The sequence below is a fragment of the Phalacrocorax aristotelis genome, chromosome 5 (genome assembly GCF_949628215.1).
Source record: "Phalacrocorax aristotelis chromosome 5, bGulAri2.1, whole genome shotgun sequence".
Lineage (NCBI taxonomy): Eukaryota > Metazoa > Chordata > Aves > Suliformes > Phalacrocoracidae > Phalacrocorax > Phalacrocorax aristotelis.
In genome coordinates, this window is record NC_134280.1 from 15617072 (window position 1) to 15639575 (window position 22504).

The 22504-nt window shown below is 41.8% G+C and overlaps 1 protein-coding gene across 1 annotated transcript in view; it reads left to right on the forward strand.

The window, feature by feature from the left end:
• Positions 1-3506: 3506 nt before the first annotated feature.
• The window catches only part of CNTNAP5 (contactin associated protein family member 5), a 297497-nt gene continuing 278499 nt past the window's right edge, over positions 3507-22504 (forward strand). The window contains exon 1 of the mRNA XM_075093104.1: positions 3507-3885. Within this exon, the coding sequence (XP_074949205.1) occupies positions 3810-3885 (76 nt within the window). The 5' untranslated portion in view covers positions 3507-3809. The remainder of the gene's footprint in view (positions 3886-22504) is intronic.

A 22504-nucleotide genomic window follows, 5' to 3' on the forward strand; every position in this document is an offset into this window, starting at 1 on the left:
AGTCAGTTTTTCCTGCTCTTCTTTATGTTTTCATGCCCTTCTGTTGCTCTCCTATTCATACTCTCTCATCTAATTCCCACAAATGGTTCCTTCTGCTCAAATAACAACGCTCCAGACTGGCAGAACAAACTTGGATAGGACATCAGGACTGAAAACTTAAATGCTGAATGTCAGCGATTTGTTCCTTTGACTGTGAAGATAGGAACAGCTACCGGTCTACTGCTGCTTGTGTTCCCCACCATGCAGGTCATACACAGCTTGTGTCCTGAGCAGCTTTAACATGGGCACTGCCGATGGACACTGCCATCAGTGAGGACGATAATTGGAGGCCCATGTTAGGCTTTCTCACCCAGAACTAATATAGTCCTTTCTATACAGCCCCAGATGACCTAATCATGATCTACATTGCCTCTGAAATTATAAAGGCGCTCATATGATCACCATGACTGCAGACTCTGAACACGTGCCAGACATGAGGATATTTCTCATCCTGCCATCTGTACGAGATCAGGTAGTGTGTGTTCCCCTTGTTTAACAAACAGGGCCTGAACATCAAGTGACTGGCAAAAGGCTATAAATGAAATGCATCAAAGAAGAGGCAGGAACTGAAAGGAAAGTTCTCAGGGTCTTCACTGTTAAGGTTAGCATTGCTTTCATTGAGGAGGGGAAAATAAGTGCAGCAGTGAAGGGGAGAGTTAGAAAGGAGTAATCACTATATGCGTAACAAAGCCTTCACTCATTGCCAAGGCTTGCAATGCCTTCAGTGGCAGCCATCGCAGTGATTGTGAACAAAGTCCAGATATACTAAAACTAAACCAACAACTGAGTTTTCGCAAAACCCAGGGTACCCAGATCCACAGCTGAGGATGAGCCACACTTTTTGTCTGAACAGCTTTAATAGTGATTAATAAATTTACTCTAATAAAAATCTTGCTGGCAAAAAGCCCTTAACCATGACATTATTTACATAATTTCCTGCAAAGAACAGCTGCGTAGCCCTCCACTCCGGTCATAACTTCTCAGTTGTAGTGCTCCTGCACCCGAACATTCACAAATCTTAAGGCACCTGCCTGGCATTTATGATACAAAGGAGCTTACGGAAGAGGTGTGCCTCCAGGAATCAGCACCTCACAAGAGCGACTTGAAAACTGATGGTGTAACTGGGGTCGAGATCCTGCAGTAAGATCCCTATCGGTGACCCCTGGGATGCATTGCAGGATTGGGCTCATATTTATTGATAGCTTTTAATTAGTCTGCAAAGCTCATTTCCACATCTGCTTTCCTATAAACAAGCCACTAATTAGTTCAGTGAGTCAGTTAAAAAATGTACCATTGTGCCAGATAGTTTAAAGAGACACTGAAAATATTTGAAACACAGTCCATTTAATTTTAATTATTTTTTTAAAGGAAAGCATAAAAAACCCTCCCATATTTAATCTCCTTCTTCTGAATTCCTCTGCTAATTTCAGAATACAGAGTCGCAAAGTTGTGACTATGTCAAAGACTCGTGTGTCTCCAGAGCATATCCACTCTGGCTTCAAGCTTTCTGATATATTCTTCTGCTTAGCTTTACTCAAGTGATAGCTCTGGAAGCACTGATTGATTACTCACCTGAAAAAGTCAGGTTAATAACATAATTTTCTCAAAACTCCAGCCTTCTGGCCTAATGCAGCAAAGCAATACAGTTCTTAGTGTCTGGGCCAGACTCTTGTATATGAACTGTACAATTTATGGAGAAGATGAGATTTTTCTGACTGGGATCAGAAAACATGAAGGTGAGACCCTCTCTCTCCCCATCCACTGAGGGAAATGAGCAGAGCTCACTTCCCTCCAAAATGGGCCTGCTCAGAGAAGATGGTGTCTGTGCTTACACAAACACCTCCTGGGTGATGAGTTGAACACCTCCTTCAGAGCCTTTGGAAGGGGCAGCAGGCACCTCACATAGATGCGTTAGCCTTGAACTGTTTCCCACCCCTAGTTTCGGAAATCTCACTGAACTCAAGCCTAAATGAAGCACAGAGCAACTGGGTCAACCCTTTGCACAAGCAAAGATGAAACCTTGGTGTGCACAGAGGTATTTAAAGCCAAAATTGAAAGACTTGGAGAGCTCATTAGGCTTTTAAGTTCCTCCTAAGTCTTGGTTTTGTCTGACTAAATCCTTTATTGACTCTGACTGAAAGCCTCAGTGCTAGGCAGCTATCCTTCCTGTTTAACCTTGTGTCACTTGTAACAACAGAAGGTGAAATAATTAGGTAATTTTTTAAATGTGGACTTCTGCTTTCCAAGCTGGTTGCTCCTTTAAAGCTAAAATGTCCCCCTTGACACCTCTCTTTGATGTAGCACCTAATAGCTAAGCATGGTGTCTTTCCTCCACCCTCCTTACTTTTTAATATGAGGCTTCCAGCATGTCAGCATTTTAAACCTCTGCTCTCCATTGGCAAGTCAGTATGGCTTTGGTGAACGGCCTATTTCTTCTAATCATTCCTCGCCATTGCGAGGGACTATGGCTGAGGACCAGTGACTTTCCCCCCCGCAAAGACTTTAATGGTCCAAACACACTCTCCTTGCAGATTACAGTGGAATCACTAATGCAATTTTGACTTGACTTTGATGCAGTACTCTATTGATGTGGGGTGACACGGCAGCAAAGCAACAAGGTTACATCTCAGCAGTGATTAAGCTGGAGTTCCTGGAAGGACGCTTACCTCCCGTGCGTACAGGGAGGCAGCTGGGCACAGCACAAGGTGCCAGCTCAGGGCACCCCAGCTGCCTGCGCAAGGTGCTTTTGAACTCTGCTTTCCTGTACACCACACCACACAGCGCGCACACACCCACCCCCCCCGGAAGATAATCCCGGCCTGTTCAGCTGGTGAGCAGTCGGGTCATCAGTCAATCAATCAATCAGTCATGAAATCCGGTTTTATCAAGCATCACGCTCGCCAGCCTGGAAGGGGTTGCAGCGCTGGGTGCGGGTCCGGTCTGGTCCGCAGTCCCGGGGGCCGCTTTCTTCTTCGAGCGGGGGGGCATTAAAGATTCCGCCCCCAGCACTGCTGCGACCCTGGGGCCACCTCCGCTCGCTTTTTTGGGAGGTCTGGGCGGGGGGGCTGCGGACCAGCCGCGGCAGGAGAGCGGGTCAGCCCCGTCCGAGGCTCCGTTCCCGCTCCCTGGGGATGAGGCTGAGCCCGGCAGCGTAGGGCTGTGCCGGCGCTGTATGTGCCGGGACGTGCGTGTGTATTTTGTGTATGTGTTATAACGTATAAATTTATAAGCAAATAAACAACTGAGCTGGGGGCTCTTTAAAATGTTCCAGCCACAGCGGTACCCGAAGGAGGGGGAGAAAAAAGGATTTTTATTTTTTTTTTCCTCTCCAGGCATCTGGTATACTCCGTGACTCTGACGCTTATCAACAACGCGTGAAGATTGCAATAAGGACCCTCCCTGGAAGGCGAGGAGGAGTGACTTCCAGGGGGCTGGGAGGAGGTGGAGTGCAGCGCGGCTCTCGCCTATAAGGAGGTGCCCAGCGCCCGGCTGCTGCTTCCCCGCCGCAGCTCGCAAGGTGAATTTCCGCGGCAGCAGCCGGGGGAGCGGGCTGGGCTCGGGCACTGCTGCCGGCGCTCGGAGCGGCTCCTCCAGAGGCCGCGGAGGAGGGTCCCTCGGCCGCCCCGGCTCCGGCCCCCTTCCCCCGGAGCGCCTGGATGCTGGATGGAGTAAATGAGCGGAGGAAGAGGGGGCGCAGAGACTGAGAGGCGCTCGGAGACCGGGACCGGGGGAGACAGGCGGGAGGCTGGCTTCCCCCTCCGGGGCTGAACATGGATTCCCGAGCCCTCGGGGGCTCCGCTCTGCTGCTCTTCAGTTTTTGGCACCTGGGATTAACCGCAACAAATTGTGAGTAGCGGGAGCTCAAGGAGTTCCGGGGGTTGGGGCGGAAGGGGGGAGGAAGAGATGGGGAAGAAAACTCCCTGAAAAGGGGGTTATAGCACTACGACCTCTAAGAAAGTTAGCCCGGCTCCGGTGGGCTAACGGAGCTTAGAAATGCAAAGTTGCGGCCAGACGGAGGGGTTGCTCGCCACCGTCCTGCCGCTGTGGACGTGAACGGGAGCCGCTCGAGTCTGCGACGAGCCGCTCGCTGCTTTTCCCTCACGCTTTTCTGTCCTTCCGCCGGCCGCTTTTTAAAATTTTTTTTTTAATTATTATTATTATTATTTGCGGCCTGTGTGGCTGCTGCTGGCCCCGCCGCACCTGCCCGCCGCCGGCCCGGAGAGGGCCGGGGCCGTGCGCCGCTGCCCGCCGGGCTGGACGGGGCCGGCCCTTCCCGCACGAGTCGGGGGTGCCGGGGTTTTGCGGGCGCAGCCCCGCTCCAGCCTGGCGGAGCGGCGCTGGCGGCACCGGGGCTCTTTGCCCGGAGGCTGCCGTCGGTTCCCACGGGCGCGGCTGTGTCCCGGGGCGTCTCCGCTCCCCCCCCGGCAGCATCCCGGGTGGGAAATGGCTATTCCCTCCCTCCTCCTCCTCGGGACATCCCCTGCGAAGTGTCCCGCGTGCTGCTGGCGCTCAGGGCGGTGCCGGCGGGGTCTGCCCCCGCACGCAGCAGCCTCCCCGCCGCCGGCCTTTGCGGTGCCGCGGCGGGCGGGCACGGGCGGCCGCTCCACCGCCGCTCATGGGCGAGCGCGGTGCAGCCGCGGGGCCGCCGGGGGAGGGAGACGCTCCGTGACCCGCCGTCCTGCGGGAGCGCGGGGCGGCAGCGGGGAGGGGGCCTCCCCCGCCGTGCGCGGCCTCCCCCGCGGACGGGGCCCGTCGGGCGGAGCCGGGCGGGGCCGCGGCGGCCGCCAGAGGGCGCTGTTGTCCCGCCGGCGGCGCGGGGCGGCCGCACCGGCCCGGGGTGTGCGGGGCGGGGGTCCCGGGGCTGGGGTGCGCGCCCTCCCCTCCGCCCCCAGCGCCAATGGCCTCCAAAGGAGCCGCCGCGCTGGGGACGCTGGACACTTTTTTTTCTTTTTTTTAATTTTTAGTCAATTAAATTACGGTTAATACGTTTTAATAATGTTCACGAATACTAAATGGCAGGCGATTTAAGGCTGAGGCTTGCCATTACTGATGCAGTCGTAAAGTTAATTCCTAACACTTAAAAAGAAACTCTGCATTAATGAGTTTTACTATTTCACGGGTGACAGTTTAATTTCCCCATGCCAATAAACATTTCCGTTGAATACACACTGCTTCCTAAGTATTTAGGAGTCAATCTTTTTAAAGCATAATGATCAATGGTTTTATTATACTGTACAGATTTTACTTATTCATTGAGCAATGAATTAGCATGGAATCGGCTGTAAGTGCTTTCCCAGGAGCTGCGTGAAGGAGCCTCTGAATCTGTAATGGCCACAAGTTCCCTAGAAACCTCGTTAGGTTCGCAAGTGAAGATATCTGTGTGCGCACACGGGCCTCAATAATTGCAGCCAGTATGAAAATTTGTCACCTTCTTAAATAAATCATCTCTGTATGCTGGAGCTCAGGGAAGCTGCGTTCCCTTCCTCAGCTTTGGGCTAAGAAAGCTTATATGTAGGCAAAAATATTGAATGTTATGTGCCTATAAGTAGTATACTGAACTATACTTAAACAGTTACATAAAAGTGCCATTGCTTTTAAGGATTACTGAGCTTCCACGTACTCAGTAAACTTCTAAAATGAGATATTACTGATTTCAGTGAATGGGAACCTTTAGCAAAGGCCACTGTCAGGAGGTGAGCTCCTTCGGTGTGAAAGTCAAAGTGCAAACGGAAAAGCATTTTTTCTGTGCCTTCCTTAGTTTGAACAGTTTGGCCAAAAGAATTGCATTTGGATACCTGTACGGGTATATTTACAGTGGTTTCAGCAGGCTTGTTTCTGACAGGTTTTGCAAGCAAGAACAGAGTAGGGGACAGTATTATAGTGGAAAAGGAATATGTTTCTGGGAGGAAGAATGCAACTTATTGAGTTTTCTTCCCAACGTCTAACATGCCATTAATCTAATTTGGGGGTTTTTGCCTTGCATTTAAATTAGGAAACTCTTAAAAATGATCCTTCTCTTATTTATTTTAGTTTCTGTAAAGTAAAAAACCTGAGTAAGTAAAAGTTGCCCCCACCACTGAGATATCTGATTCCAATTTCCTCTTTGGTAATAGTTTTTAATTAAACAAATGATTGCTAAAGAAACTGCTTTGAAACACAGCTACAGGCTAGGGGTCAGTAGGCATCATTAGAAAGATCAAAATTACTAGATGCTAATAAAACACAAGAAAATTCCTCCCACTTTGCTTTTTGCAATGATTTATTACATTAGGTAACTAGAGTGGCAATAGGATTTTTCCCCAGGATACTAATTAATAGCAAATTAATAAATAGCCATGCATGTACCATTGGAAATGGGTTGCATATGATGTCTTGTGGAACTGAAACGTCTACATTCATCAGGTAGACAAAGAAACACGAAGCCTTGCCCAGTATACAACAAATTAGTTGCCCTTAAGCAGCATATTCTGTATTCTGTAAACATCAGTAGCTTTTGTAAGTCTAGACTTCTAGTTGTTGAACACGCTTCTTTTCTTCTTTTTCTTTTTCCCTTTTCAAGTTGGAGGTAGGGGGAAATAGTGAAAATATGAAAAGAGAAATGAACTTATATTTTCTCCAGCCACGTTGATGTAGCGGTTCAGGGCTAGTCTGCAGCTGCAGAAAAGGGTCAGAATTTCAGGACCATTCCTGGTTAGTGGTCCTCCACATAGTTTGGTGTTGTGCATCTTAGAAAATTTTCTTATTGTTATTTTACACATTATGGCCCCTGACTTATTTTTATCTTATTTTTATCTGACTGACTTTTCTCACATGGCCGGAAAGATGTAGCAGATTGAAGCACCTCCTGGAGAAAGTGGCACATTCTAACTCCTGTTGCAAAAGTTATTCTCAGAAATTATTACATGTTTCCATTCCTGGGCACAGCCTATTCTCCCTCCCACAGAATCACTAGCATTTATTATCCCTGTTCACTAGCATTTATTACCTATTCATGAGACTTTCAAAACTTTCACTTAAACCCAGTCACGACTGTCAGTTGAAACTGCAGAAAATCAATGTGCGGTAGAATCAGATCTCCATTTGAACATCTTATTGTAATATATGGTCAATGTATGGTCTACTACTCTGCAATAGATGTAAATGTGGCTTTACAGGAGACTGTTTTTAAGGTAGGTGGTGTGTGTCTGTATTTCTACTTATTTTGAAATAGGAAAAAAAAAGCATTTTGGATTTGAAGAAAACATACATTTTCTTGGAGAAGGTGACTTTATTTTTTAGGCGACAAAAGTGTTGACTGTGGTTTTAGCCTTCCTTTACAGTGATATAAATTGATGGTAACTGTGCAGCAGTTGGACAACTGTAAGTGAAAACTTACAGGAGAAAATTTGACTCTGGATACTTGAGGCCATCCAGTAGGTGTATTTGGGACTTGTAACATCATGAATGAGACCTGTCAGGTCAACAGTGGTAAAGGCAAGAGGTCTGTTAAACAGTGACCTTTCCACCCATGTGGTCAGCAATGTTAAATTTTGAAGAGACTTGCTGAAATAGGTAGAATATTGATCATCTGATCTCGGTCTGTGGCTCATTTACTTGCAGGCTGAGTAAAGTGGATCAGACACACACCTCTAGCTTTTCCTCTATTTCCGGTACTTAAATATTCATTATAAGAGACTAGTGTCCAGGCATGCTTTCCTCCTTTTAGTTCCATACAGGGGAAAAAAAAAAAACCATGAATATCTTCATACTTTCATGTGTAACAATGAAGAAATGGTACAGAATAATGAGATTTCCTGACAGAAAGGCTGTAAATGAGATTCCTGCCACAGGGCAGTCCAAGGGACCCACTGCTGATTGGTGCCTCTCTTGCGTGTCTGTCGTTATCTCGCATTCAGTCAATTTGACTCCACTAGCACTTCTTGGCTTTGACTCAGTCTTAAAGACAGTCTTTCCATGGACTACTATGGTCTTTGGATTTTGCATCCACCAGGCAGATGGCATTGCCCGCCCACAGGGATCTATCCAAGGTTATTATCATCGCAGTATCAAACACATTGTCTGCTTGTACTTTTTTCTTTTTTTTTTTTCCCCCTCTTAATGCCATACCAATGCAGCAGAATTTTTCATATAAATTAACAGCAAGAACAAATTGTTTTCAAATGTGCTTGTACATTTGTACAAAGTATAGACTTCAAGTGGAATATATGGTGAATCTGGGTAGAACAACACGCTTGCGAAGCTCTCCCAGCACATGGCAAGTACAGGCTTCTGCCAGCATCCCAGTGAGTATAGGACTGGTGAATGTATTTTAATCACTATAATCATTCTTTTACCAATGGGAAACCAAGGCAGCATATCATAAGCAAGCCTGGAGATAGTCTCACATAGATTATACATTTAAGTATCTAAAATAAGTCCTTTGGGGTCAATTGAGTTGATCTCATACGGTGCGATGATGTCCCATGTTCTGTTGTTATATCATATTCATATTTGCCCTGCTATATATAATAGTTTCTAAATCCATGGATTACTCCTCATTTCCTCTTCCCCTCCCTCCTCTTTCCCTGCTGCTGTTTGAAGCAAGTAAAGTTCAGATAGCTGAATACAGATATGAATAAGAATCTGAAGGCAGTGGGAGTGTAGGATGGCATTTATTTATTTTAAAACCCCAAAATGCATTTTCTATAGATGTGACAGGTTTCAGCTCACACAGCAAACTTGAATTACTGTATTCCCCCCCGCTGGGAGAGATGAGAAACACAGAACTGCAGGTTTATCTGCCAGCATCACACATCAGAGGCTCTATATGCATCTGCTTTCCCTTAGCCTACCAGCCTCTGGAGCCCTACCAAGTGTTCAAGGGAGTGAGCTGTCTATAAAGGGCACCAGGTAACCTGCTGGGCTTTTTTCTTTTATTTTCTTTTTTTTTTTTTTTCTTTTCTTTAAATAAAGGACTCTGGGTTTTGCCACCCCCACAGCTGGGACCAATTCTGGTTCTGTAGCACTCACTTTTTCAGACTGGTTCTGTCTTACTGATACAAGGGCCACATTTGCATCATGTCTGTAGGATGTCGTTCTTGCTGGACACGTCTGTTCTGCGGCTATGCAGAAAGGAAGGGTGCAAAAGAGAAAAGAACATGTAGATCTGCATAAACATTTCCTTCTGCTGTCAGTAAAGGGTCTTTAAGAGACATGGACTGTTTTGGGGTTTTTTTCAGTCTTAACTAAACTCCTTTTGCTCAAATCAAGGAAGAGGGGAATAGAATAGTGTAATCCTGATGTAATGAAGGTTTAAAATTACAGGCAATTCTTGGAGGCTTCGAATATATCACTTGGTAAAGCAGGAAGCATCAGTAGACCTGTTAGCATGTCTCTGTAGAGTTGGAGGAAAACAAGAATTTTTTTGTACACAGTGCTGGACTGATATAATTGGTAATTAATTTCTTTGTATTAAACATGTCTCTGAATTTTCTAATTGCCCTGTGCAGATTCTTGTGGGCTGATAATGCCATCTGTTCACTGGATCAGTGCAGCTGATGATGTTTTAAATTATGAAAACAATGCAATATAGAATGTAGAGGAAAAAAGAGAGGCCAAAGCATTGATTTACTTATTTTTAATTATCTGCTCTGTTAAGCAGTTAAAAAAATGGTAGTTCATAGTACAGAGATCTAACTGCCCTTCTAAATGGATACACAGAAAATAATTCAGATTTTAACTGGTATTTGCTCCAAAAATATAGTAACTTAGTAAAAGAGACCATGAAGGTATTTGTAAATGTCATGAAGGATCTTGCCTGATCTGTATTCCAGGAGAGGAACCCCCATTTTTCTGGCTGTGTTTTGCCTCTGCATGATACTAGCTCTTTCTTTATATTCTTGCAGACATATACTGGAACCCAGATAACTTGGTCCATTTCCTGCAGATGTTTGTGCTCAGAGATTATCAACACAGGTTCTGAATAAAGCAGTGGAAGCCTGTATGAACCTACCTATTTACAATACTAAACGGCTATTAGAGTACTGGTTGGTAAAATTATTATTGTATTTTGTAACCTGTGAATTAAAAGCCTGCAGAGTTGATTTTTTTTTTTTTGATTGTACAATTCTAGTACTTTAACTGAAAATAAGATACAGAGCTCAGAGACACAAAGTGGTCGTCTAGGTAATGGTAGCTTTTATTTTATCCAGTGTTTCTCTACCATAATAAAGACCTCACCAGTGCTCAGCCTCTCAGCTTCTAGTGCAACCCCAGAGGTCTCAGCCTGCACAGGCATTGAATAACCCCAAATACCAGAAGAGTGCTACAGACAGGGCAAGCGGATGTGATGAATTCATGGACATTGGTGATAAAAAGGTTTCTTATTCCATGACGGAAGATGTCTATGGAAATAATTTTGGAAGTGAGATGCTTGTTCTACTCTTTTTCAGGCACTGCGTATATATTTGGAGGCTGTCTCCCACTTGACAAGAAGACTTTAGTGTTAGAAAAAAATGTCAATAAATTATTTGCACGGCAAAAGCGCACTGGTGTCTTAGACTCCTTCTGTGTCAGTGGCAGCATATAAGCGTAACTTTTGTCCTCATCCTATGCACATGCCAAATCAGAAAGAGGAGTCAGGCTTGGAATCAGAACCCTATGTGGAGGTGTGGTGCAGGTGGGAGGAAGTTTCTAGTGAACCAGGGTGCAGGTGGGTTTTTAAGTGAACTAGTAGATTTTTCCCTCAGTTTGAGTCTAATTGGAACTGGCTTTGGGTAACAGCAGCTCAACAATGTCTGTTTTGTCATGAATGGTGATTACTTAAGTAACTAAATTTAAAGTAATGTTCATCAACATCACTGTCATCCAAGATCTGGAGGTTGTTTCAGCTCCAGGATTGTGTTGGTGTTCTTGTATTGGGGCAGGGAAGTCCAGATTCCTGACCACAGGGTTGGCTTATCAATGAGTTGGATGTAGGTGCTGGAGTTCTGTTGTGTGTCTCTGTCCTGTCATAGTCAACATCAGACACATTACACCAGTGATTAGCTTATAACATGACCTCACTATTTCCTTGCTGGACGGCACAACTCCAACTTTGAGGTTAGGGGGTATTCTTAATGATAATCACTGTTAGGTGGATCCATAAGAGCAATAACAAGGTAAAGCTAACTTTGTAATGGCTCATTCAGTGCTGTTCTAGACCATAAAAGGTTTTTAGTGGCTGGTGTTAATGCACTTTTTTTCCAAACTGTTAATTGCCTGGGATCTGTGTGATCTTTATGGGGTAAAAGAACATAGAGTTGCTGTGGGACTCCTTTCAGCCTGGTGCCCAGAAGTACTCAAAAGATATTCAGCAATGCCCACAGCAGTGGAAACTGCAACGAATAACTGTAGTATCATTCTGGGCAATGCTTCACTTTTGACATTGGTAATTAGAGTTTAGCATAGAGATCCAGCACATGAAACAGAATGGTGTTCAATACTAACCATTGTGGCACAGTAGGAATTGGACTGGAAAGGAAATAAATGCATTGTCATTCTCTGTTTTATTGTGTGTATTGAGAAGGATTGAGTGTTGGCCCTTAGGAGTTCTGGAGCATAAATTTTTCTTCTAAAACAATTCAGTGCACTGTATTGCCAATATAGTAGTAAATAATAATAATTTTCAAATGGGTAGAATCCTCTTTGTTCCCAGCTGGGCAATAAGGGGTTGATAAATGCTGTACTGTCTGGATAAGAATTGGCAAGTTCCATTTACTTCTGCTCTAAATGGTGAGGCATTGTTCCTTGATGACAATGGTTCTTCACTGTCAGCAGACCAGGAACAGAGACAAATACCTTGTGATCTATGTCACCAGTGACATAGCTGTAGTCATTCCTGTATTAGTTCAGTGAGGTCTCTGTGTGTTTGAGCCTAAATTGCCCCCACTTCTGATACAGATGCTATGAGCCACTGCTCTCTGCCCTCTTTCTAGGTCATAAAAATAACCTACTGAGCATTAATAAGGCCTTTTTCTTCCTTGCCTCCATGCAAATTTATCACTTGAGCAGGAGGAAAAATGGCATTTTTTATCGGAGAATATCTGCTGTGTCTATAAAATTATGCATATGGAAAGGGGCAGGAGATGGAGTCTGTTCTTTGTAGGGAAAGAAGGGAGGTCACAAAGGATCTTATCCCAGTTTCCCATTACTAGTGGCAGCTTCCTAATGCACTCAATGAGGAGGTCTGAATTAATGGTCAAAGTGAGTCATCAGTGAACCGCTAGGAGTAACACATTCATTTGTAGTAATCAGGATTGATTTATGAATAGGACAAAGGGGACTAAATATGCTATGAAAATGCATGTTGTAGATTTTTTTTTCCCCTGATGAATAATTCATCCTCTTTTAGTATCCATGAAAACAAAAACACTGTGCACATAAGAACCCATTTAAAAAGTTAATCCCACAAATGGCTGAACACGGAGAAAATCAGCTTTTGTTTTAAAAGGTAGATTTACTCAAATCTTCTCTAATTTGATTTGCCAGTGGGGTATAATTTAAGTCAAACAAGTTAGCAGCATTACTTGCTATATGAAGGTCTAAATATTTAATAGATTATGAGAAATACCTGCCCCACAGGGTAATGAGCTAAGAAGCACTCATTCTCCACAGTGCAGAGGGTAAGATAAACCCAACAGAAATAGCAAGCAAAATGGAGAGGGAGCTTCTTTTCATGGGATATGGTCCTCAAAGCTGGCCTTGGGAGCACTTGTAGTACACCTGCTGTTCTAAGTAATCCTGGGAAATTTACCTCTATGAGTAATGGTGGTGGCTTTTTAGTAGCTGTAAGTGTTCATGGTCTTCCCATGGTCTCTACGTGTCTGAAGATGCCCACAGTGACCCTTTCCTATACAAAGCACATGCTCTTGGAACATGCAGGGTGCTGCATACTCAGATAATCCTGGTGGGCATCTGTTCCTGGACAGTCATTTTAGCAGGAGGGGGAGCATCGACGCTTCTACAGAGACTGGTCCTTCAGAGGAGCTAAGGTTTTCTGTCTAAAGCTACTAGGAAATCTCTGAAAAAATAGAATCCAATACATCCAAGTTCATTTTCATATTATGCGGACACTAAACAGCAGCAGAGACAATGGAGAAGAGAAACCTTACGCAGCAAGAAAGTGCTGTTGGATTTCTTCCTACCTGCCCCAAAAAATTCAGAGGGGCTGGTTTGTGTTGTTTTATTATTTTTTTTTAATTTTGTATCAAAATAGTTTGCATTTTAATTTTAGGGAAAGAACCTCCTTCAGCAAGCCCTAGCAAGATTAAACAACTATGGCATTTTTCACAGAGAGTGTTTGTTTGGAAAAGAAAATGAAAATTTGATGAATTTTAACCAGATGTAGCTTGCAGCATTCAAATATTTATAGATTATCAAATTCCCTTTTCCCAGCTCTGCTTCTTAAGTGCAGAGCTCATCTTATCTGTAATATTAATTCTCATTATTCTTGAACAGTTATTCACTGAATTCTTGTGCAGACTCATCTAGGACCTGGTGTAAGCTTCCTGAAAATGAAGGGAATGATTCGTACTTGAATTTCAGATCATCTTTTCTTCAGAAGTCTGTTCATCCAGTGTGTAAATCCTTGTTATTGTTCTCCTGTGAAGTTTGTTTTCCTTAAAACCCGCCTGGCAATGTATGCAATACAAGATGTGTTTGTACCTGTCAGTAGGAAGAACTATTCATTTTCCTGATGGTTGCTGCTCCTTTTGAGTTCATCATATGAGAGTGCATTGGCCTGCTCTTTTGTCACATTCCATGCCAACTTTGCATCCAACGCATTGACAATATAATAAGTTAAAGTTGCACACCCTTTTGCATTCTTCACATTTTTTACCAACAGTTGTTTTTTGTTTTCCGGGTCCTCCTGCCCTGTTGAGTTGAGGTGAATATGAACCACTATAACACATAGGATTGCATTGTGATGATAATTTTTTACAAGCATTACAGGAAACATTTTAAATGCTCTGGAAAGCTGATAATGCAAGGCTATTCCTGGTTGTCTTCCAGGCAGGTATGAGTTCACATTGTTGGTGCTCCTGGGTAGAGAGATGAAAGCTTGTTCCAGCCTGGAAAATATATAGCTAGTTTGTTGTTAGTAACTTTAGGTACATGAGCTTGCTCATGATAGTATACAAAAGTATGCATCAATACGCGTAAAAAAACTAAATCCCACATTTTCCCATCCCTCTTTCCCTGCTCTGAAGAAATGCACTGAGTCATTTCCTTTATTTTCTGGCCCACTTTCCTGGTGGAGAGCTACTTTATTATTTTTGTTCTCTAGGAAAGCCACCAAAGACTATAAGAGTTTGGCTCTGCCATTCATTTGAACATATAGGCTGCAACCAGATATTATAGGGATGAAAGGCTGAACTGAATCAGGCTGAAAACTAGTATTGTCAGTCATTCCTGAGTTCCAAATTTCCCTAAAATTACTAACATTAGACACTTTAACTATAACATTAGATTTGTTTGCAAATTATAAACTCTTCTCTCTTTGAAATCTACATCTGGTAGCTGGTACTGTTCCCTGGGGCCTCCTCCAGAGAGGCTGCGCATGAGTCGAAGTAGTCTATTTACTGCATCATTATGAGTTTGGATTACAAACTTCTTTACACACCCACATTCATCAGTGAGTGTTTGCAAAAGCCCAAACTGTTTTTCAGACAAGCAAAGGAGATGTGCTTTTCATCTGTATTTTTGCTAAGGACCTGTGGTTGGCTTTGTTGGGCAAGCTCAACAAATATGAAAAACGTGGCCTACTTTGAGACCTCAGCAGAATAGATAGAAAAAAAGATCTCCTCACTAAATCATAAGTCAATTTCCACTTCAGCTTATGGAAGGAGGTATCAACTGCCATGACTCATCCCATTTCACAGCAAATACATGTTATTTCACTTGCTCTGACAGGCTTGATCCAAACCCTGCCAATTCTGTCATTGGGTCTGGACATCCATGACTTGTGTGAATTAAATAAGGAAGCCCTGATTTGACAGCCTTTCTCTGATTACAAGCAGACAGTGAGTCAGAGCTATAACAGAACAGATTTTCCTCCTACCCTCTCCAACCTTCCATCTCCCCCCTCCCCCAACCTTAGTAGCATCTGATTTATAGTGCCTGGCTTTTTTTGTAACTTCATCTAATTAGCACAGGCACTGGGGTCAGTATTTTAACACCTGACAGACTTTACAAGGGAACACCACAATTAAAAGTGCAATTATCTGTTTTTCTGCTGCACCGAAAAATGTAGCATATGAAAATTAACATAAAACCCCTAAGTGTTAGGATGAAAGTGTGGGTGTTAGGGGAGAGGTACCGTCTTCAAATTTGAAAGGCCTGGTTCAGTGCTCGACTTTTTGAAAATTTTCCTGGGCATCATTAGGTGATATGTTTAATTGCTTTGAGCTTGAGTTTACCTGGCTTATCTCATAAGGGCTAAATGTTCATCTTTTTAGTGTATACAGATTACACCTAACAACAGGGGTTAGAGAAAGAGGCTCTTATTCTAGGTAGTAATTTAATATAAGCAATAAAGCTATTAGCACACTTCTTTTAAAAGTCCTGACTTGCATCAATGAGTAATGAAGTCTCTAAACCATTGTGATCGTGCTGGCTCTCCCTGGTGACTTCCCCAGGGGTTTACATGCAGCAACTTTTAGGATCTTTGTGTAAATTCACAATTATGCAGTCTTCAGTGTGGGAGCTCTGGGTGGTTGGCTGTGAGCCAGAAAAACAATTTATTAATTTTTTTTAGCACTGTGCCCTTCCAGTCATTTCTATATGGCATGTGGGTAGAGCTAACTTGCATCTCCCTTCAAGAGCATGTAAGTTTGCACTGAGCTGCCTGCACTGGTGCTAAACTAAAACTGTGTGATGGAAATGGTGCATTCATGTTAAGTTAAAGAACAATAACCAGTTAAACATGACTATAAAGTACTGTCCTGAGATAGCCAAAAACCTGTACAAGAGAAGGGTTATTCCCTTTTACTTCTTACATTAAGGGAAACTATAATCTTAGCTTAGAGGAAATTTAGAGCAAATCTATAAAGTCATGTTCAAGCTAAGCTTTGTAAATTCCAAGACAGGCACTTAATTCAGTGTTCAGGCAGGGAGAAAAACAGTTCACAGCTGGAAATGCCTGTTCTTCTCTTCCACGAGATGCACAAGGAAGGGTAATCGATTTAGACTCCTTCAGGGTAGGAATGGGTTTTCTGTGTTAGCAAGTGTGAAGCACAAGGTCTTCATCCTAGTGGGAGGATCTTTTCATGCCAGTGATAACAGTGAAGTCTCTGTTCTGAAAACTGCATATGAATGCAAATGCATCTTCTGCTTCTTCAGCATATTTGTAAGTCACTGACTGGTGGCGCTTTTGAATGTCTTTGAGGAAATAGCTAGTTTGATGAGAACTAGAACAGACTGTTCTAGCCTGGGACTAGTAAACCAATCTTTCAATGCTTAAGGATTGAAAAGTTTTTTGGAGTAGTCCTTAACTAAGAAATAATAAACTCACTAAGCTGATATTGAAGGCAGCAAAGTTTAGTTCGTAAGATATTCAGAATCTATGTAGATTTTCTTCAACTAGGAAATAATGGTGATGGAAAAACCCTCCTTCTTCCCATGTCCATAAGCTGCTTTTGAGAGTAAATATATGAAAGAAGGTGGGAGTCATTCATGATACTCCAAAGCACTATGTTAATCAATAAGTCCATTTATTTCATTGAGGCTGTTCTTGTATGAAGCAGAGTACCAAAGAGAAAGTCTGAGGCTAGTACTAGCATATTTAAAGCCAAATGCAACCATGTGATTATCCTACTCAATGATAGTTTTGTCAGTGATTAAAAACTGCCTCCTGTAACATTCTTACATATACCAGCAAATAAATCTTATGCTCATACTTGAATAAACAGCACGTAGCACATAGCCTCACTTCATTCACTGAAGTGACCAAGAAGATCAAAACAAAGTGAAACAGTCATCAGCTATGCAAATGAACAAGGCTTAGAGCGAATCTGCCTATGTTGTCAGTAATTTGATGGGTTGTTTTTTTGATTAAGCTTCCCTGAGGGGAAGGAAAGGTTTAATTAAAAAGAGATTCAAGAGGAATTCAGAATAATAAGTCATGTCTATTTTATCTCTGCCAGAGCCTTGGAAAATTGGTGGCTGCTGATGGAAGAGGTTGAGGTGCAAACAGGAAAGAAATAAGACCATCTCCTTCAAGAGTTTGGACCTTCTCATCTGTGCTAACTACTGTTTTCAGTCTTCCCCCTCCTGATAGCAATAGAGCCATCAATGGCTGTTCTTCCCTGCTGTTATTCCCCAGTTTTGTCCTTTTTTCCTTTTTTTCTGGGTAGAGCAATCTCAAATACCCCAACTTGTCAAAGACCTGAGATCTGGCAGGCTGCAACATCAAGTGACTACTTAGGTGTTGTGATATCATTTCAGCTAGATTAAAAACTGAGTCAAATACTGAAATGCTGGTAGAATCAAGTGTCTGTCAAATAAGTAAGGTAATAAAGAAGACCCTTCTGAATACAGAAGAGCATTGGTATTTTACAGGTCAGTAAAGGATTTGTCTCAGATGGATGTCTTCTAGAAATGGCTGAATAGTTTTCTAAGGTTGTTGGTCAGTTTTGATGAAAGAACAAGTGAGAAAGTACTTCTACTGCTGTTTCGAAGATTCTTTGGGGAAATTATCTTCATTTTTCAGGTCACATTATGTTTCTGTGCCTGATGCTGTGTTTATTTAACATTTAAATACCTGTCTTTGTAGTTTGAAGAGCAAATGTCTATAGAATCTCATTAGGACTATGAAGTTAGGTTTTACAGTATAAAACACATTTCAGTTGAGTCCAGAGGATTTAATTCTTAGCATATTGTTTAGAAAAAAGATAGTGCACTTAAGCAATGGTAAACTGAAATGAGTACTCTGTATGCCCACTGAAGCCAAACGTGCAATAAACAGTATCAGAAGCCAGAATGGTTCAACTGGAAGAAAAGCATTTCTATCTCCTAATAGGTTCTGAATATTGAGAAGTACGTAAAGCCGATGAAAATAAATTCTCCCTCTTCCCTTTCTTTTAGGAGAATTTAACTTTTTCTATCATCTATATATTAGTTTCTTCACCTTGAAATAAAATAAAGAACAATCAGCCCTGATGATGAGACACCAAATCCTCAAATTATGCTGGTCCTGAATTCTGGTGACTCTTCAGTTCACAATTTCCTATTGTAAATGGAACACTTGAAATATGATCTTGAATAGGCATGTCCAGGTCTTTCTACTGAATTTTGTGGCTGCATTTACCTAACATGACAGTTTTCTGTACGGAGCAGGATAATATTTTGTATGTTGTTGCTGTTATAAAACCAATTTCTTTACAATTACTAAAATAAAACAGAAAATGAGGTGGTGGAATCAGACATTTTCCTGATGAAATCCATTCATTTCCTTTTTTTGTATTATTACCTTTGTTATACTCTCTTTTGGGGAGGGAATAATTTTTTAAGATAGAGTAGCTCAATATTCTCTTTAATCAGGCATAATTTTTTTTTAAGATTAATCATAAGGAATTTGACTCTTGCATGCAATCCTTTCTAAGAATTTCTCTAATTTGTGACTTTCTATCACTTTTCATTTAATGATGGCTAAAGAACCACTGATGTTCTGCAATACCAAGGAAAAGATACTGTGATGAGCTAAAGGCATCTGCTATCATTAAACTCTTTATTGTTCAGGCACAGAAGTTTTTCTGTGTTGTGAGGGGGTAGTCTCTTTGTACTGATTATGTCCCATTTTAAGAATACCAAAGAAGTTGCATTAATTACCCTTACACCTTCTGAGCCTTCCGGTCAAAAGCTTGGTGCTGTTCCTGGTAAGGAGAAAGATTACCTCCCGTAGCGCCTCATGCCAGCCCTGTGCTCTGATTTCTGTCTCTGCCATTTAGTCAGTTCTCTCACTAACTTTCAACTTGTCTTCAGTCAAACTGCAAGTACTAACCTCTCTTTTTTTCTTTTTCTCTTTTCCTCTTGCTTATTCGGTTCAGTCCTCTGATTCAATGACTAATCTATGTCTCAAAGTCAAAGAAACCAAATGGTGCACTGCTTTTCCTCCCACGATCTCTCTAATTCTCATCAATTTTAAGTGCACTATCGCTGTCCTCTGTGTCCTTCAGGCTTACTGCCGTAGACTCCCCTGGCTTTCTGCAGTCCAGCCTGTGTCCAAATCTTGTTACTTCTTCCTCAAGATTAAATACAGTTTTCAACAACCCCATGTCATGCTGATAGATACAATCCTGCCTCTCTCCTATTAGAGGTGATTGATAAGATGGAAAGTGTTTGTTTATGGTGAAACAGTATGTTTATGATGAAAAAGCATGAGAAGAGAAGCTGAGAGTCTTTTGATATACTAATGAAAAACACCAGTAATACTACTGATTTCAGGAAAATCACTTTCCAAACAGAGACACACAACCCCTATTAAAAGAAGGAAAATACATAATTTTATCTGAAACTGCAGCTCAGGTTTGCTTATGTTCAGGTGGAATGAGCAATTCAGAGAGACATCACAGTCTGCTTTATCAACTTCAGCCTAGCACCTCTCTATATCTACTGCTTATTTGGCTCTGGAAAGTCCTTTCTTCCAAGCCATGAGGTCCAAATTCTTATAGAACCTGGCATTCAAAGTTAATTCCCATTTCCTTTGAATGCTTTTATATTTGCACACAGGTATAAGTGTGAATATGTATATAAACATAAATAGGTAATTATCTATACTTTATGTATATATATGTTTATATACAAACATGTTCCTACAAATATATAGTTGTAAATATAGGTTATGTAGCAGCTCTCAGATGTTCGTGCTCACAAAAATTTAAAAAACCTGTACAGAACTAATAGATTGTAACGTGCTTCTCTGGAGAATTTCTTTACATGTCTTCTGCCTCTTTATGAAGTAGAGGCTGAGCCTTTCTGTGGGACATTTAGCATCTTATCTGAAAAAAAATATTCAGATACTAAATTTTGAATTCATGGGATTAGAGTGTTTTAAAAGATTTTGCAGTTAGATCTAAGGCATAAATATGCTGTCTATAGGCTTGTCCTCTCTGTGAAAACTATATGGTTGCCTTATGCAGTAATAAGGATATAAATTACTGCAGCTAGTAAGCCAGCTGGACAACAACGTCATTAAGAGGAGGAGAAATTTCTTGTGTGGGCTTGAACAACCTACCAACTTATTCTATGTCCCAGCTTCTGCTGGATCTTCCCGCATGCTTTTCAGAAGTAGGGAGAGTGTCTTGGTAGTGCTTTAATCACATTTTTCCCCCTCAAAAATACTGACTCAATCAAGCCACAGAAGGCTTGTCAAGGGATGTTTTGATGTAACATTAAAGATACTCAGTTTATTGAATTAGTATTTTTATTGTTCCTTTTATCTTCCAATGATCTAAATCAAAACCTGTCTTATTTTGCAAACAGTATTTATTATTTCAATTTATGTTCTGTTTTAGAGTGGAGTGGGAGGATAATGGAATGACAACAAACCAGCATTCAAGATTTAAATTTTGACAGGATAGGAGGACATGGATTTTGGTTCTCCTTAGATGTAACCAGATTCTTTTATAGAATATGCTAGGGTTTTGTTTGTTTGTTTGTTTTAAGGAGGAATTGTTTTAAGATAAAACATTTAGTATATTGTATCATATTTATAAGGATGAATACATAAAACAGATTTCTGATAATGAAGCATGGTTACAAATATGCAGTTGCCTAGAATACAATTAATGTTAACTATTAAGAAAAATGAACAGATACAACTGTTTGAACCATCATGTTCAAAAATCCACGTACTTTCCCAACATGCAGGAGGAAAATTAGTTACAACAGCAGAATACTGAAAATACAATATGAAACCAGCAGATTTGCACAAATACTCATAAGCACACATGTGCCTACACCAACACATTGACACACTGTATGTCAAAGAACAAGCAAGAGTCCTGAAACGGCATTTTGGAGGCACTGTGCCAGAGCCCTTCTGTGTGCTACACCCACATATATATTGGTTGTAAATATCCTTGGCTTGCTTTGCTCATTCTTGTTGGCAAACACAGGGCTTAAGTGAAATGGTCCACAGCTACCCTCAGGTATCCCTCATGCTTGCTTTTCTGGATTTATACAGTGTGTTATTTTTCATCCCTACTCTCATTCATTACCTTGCTTTCTCTACAGGGACCTGCACAAGGCTCCTATCTACCAATAAGACAAATCCACTTGTATTATTTTGATTTTGGCTGTAAATGACTCCTCCATGGGTTTGTGTGCATATATGCCATCAAGAAAAATACTGGCACGGGATGAACTGGGAAATACTTCACAATTGGTATCTGAAATTACTGCCGTAAATCTTCCCTATTACAGAGCCTTCTTTCAAACATGCCTTTTTCTAGCATTTCTAATATGACCTTGCCTCTTCTCACCTCCAGTCCCATATCATGTGTCTTGGCAAATTGACCATGCCAGGGATGACACAGAAGTGTGGTATTTGATCAGTGATGGTTTCTTTTTTCTCTGTTTCTGGAAAGAAGAAAACAGCATGGTGGCAGGATTTCCAGAACTTTTTCTCTAATAAGTCAGCTGGCCAAAGAGGCACCACAGAGCAGCTCAACTGTTTGCCATATGAATTATAGAAAGCGATCAATATGAAATCCAGAATATTTTTTCCCTCTGTACTATTCAACCTCTGTTTTCAATATGAAACTCAAACTAAGATTTTGGTATCTCTTGGAGACAGGGATGGAAGTTAACTAATGTTAGTATAAAGCGTGTGGAGCTGTGGGTCTGGGAGATGTTACACTAGGTATGGGTCCTGGTTTCAGAGCTCGTGACTGGAGCTGAAGATACCCACGGCATAATGGGTCTTAGAACAATTTTTATCCTGGTAGAAAAATGAGGAGAGAATGAAATTTACATGTGAATGTTAAATGTTGCTTGAAAACAAAATGTGGATTTGTGTGACTCCTTGCTGAGAACTATCTCAGAGGTAACTGGAGATATGAAAGAGGAGACGACAGGTTTTAAATCCCCTTTTACCCTTTCATAAGGACATGGACTTCAAAAGCCATTAAAAGAGGGAAGGTATGCAAAGAAAATAAACAGAGAAATAATTATTTCTGCAGTACACAGAATCTCACTGGAGAAAAATAGTTTAAGTATGTCTCAAAGTATTTTTATATGCAAAGGTTTGATGGTTCGAACGAAAAGTTTTGTTACTGAGAAATTAGTTTGATTTGTTAACAAAAAGAAGGCTTCTCGTTTAGCTTTATTATTAGTTTAAAGAGACAAACAGTTAGGCTTCCTCTTCCACACCCTTTATTTCCTTGCTTTCCCTCTCTTCCCTTTTTCATTTCTTATCTTTGTAATTTTCTCAGAGCTCTAGTAGTTT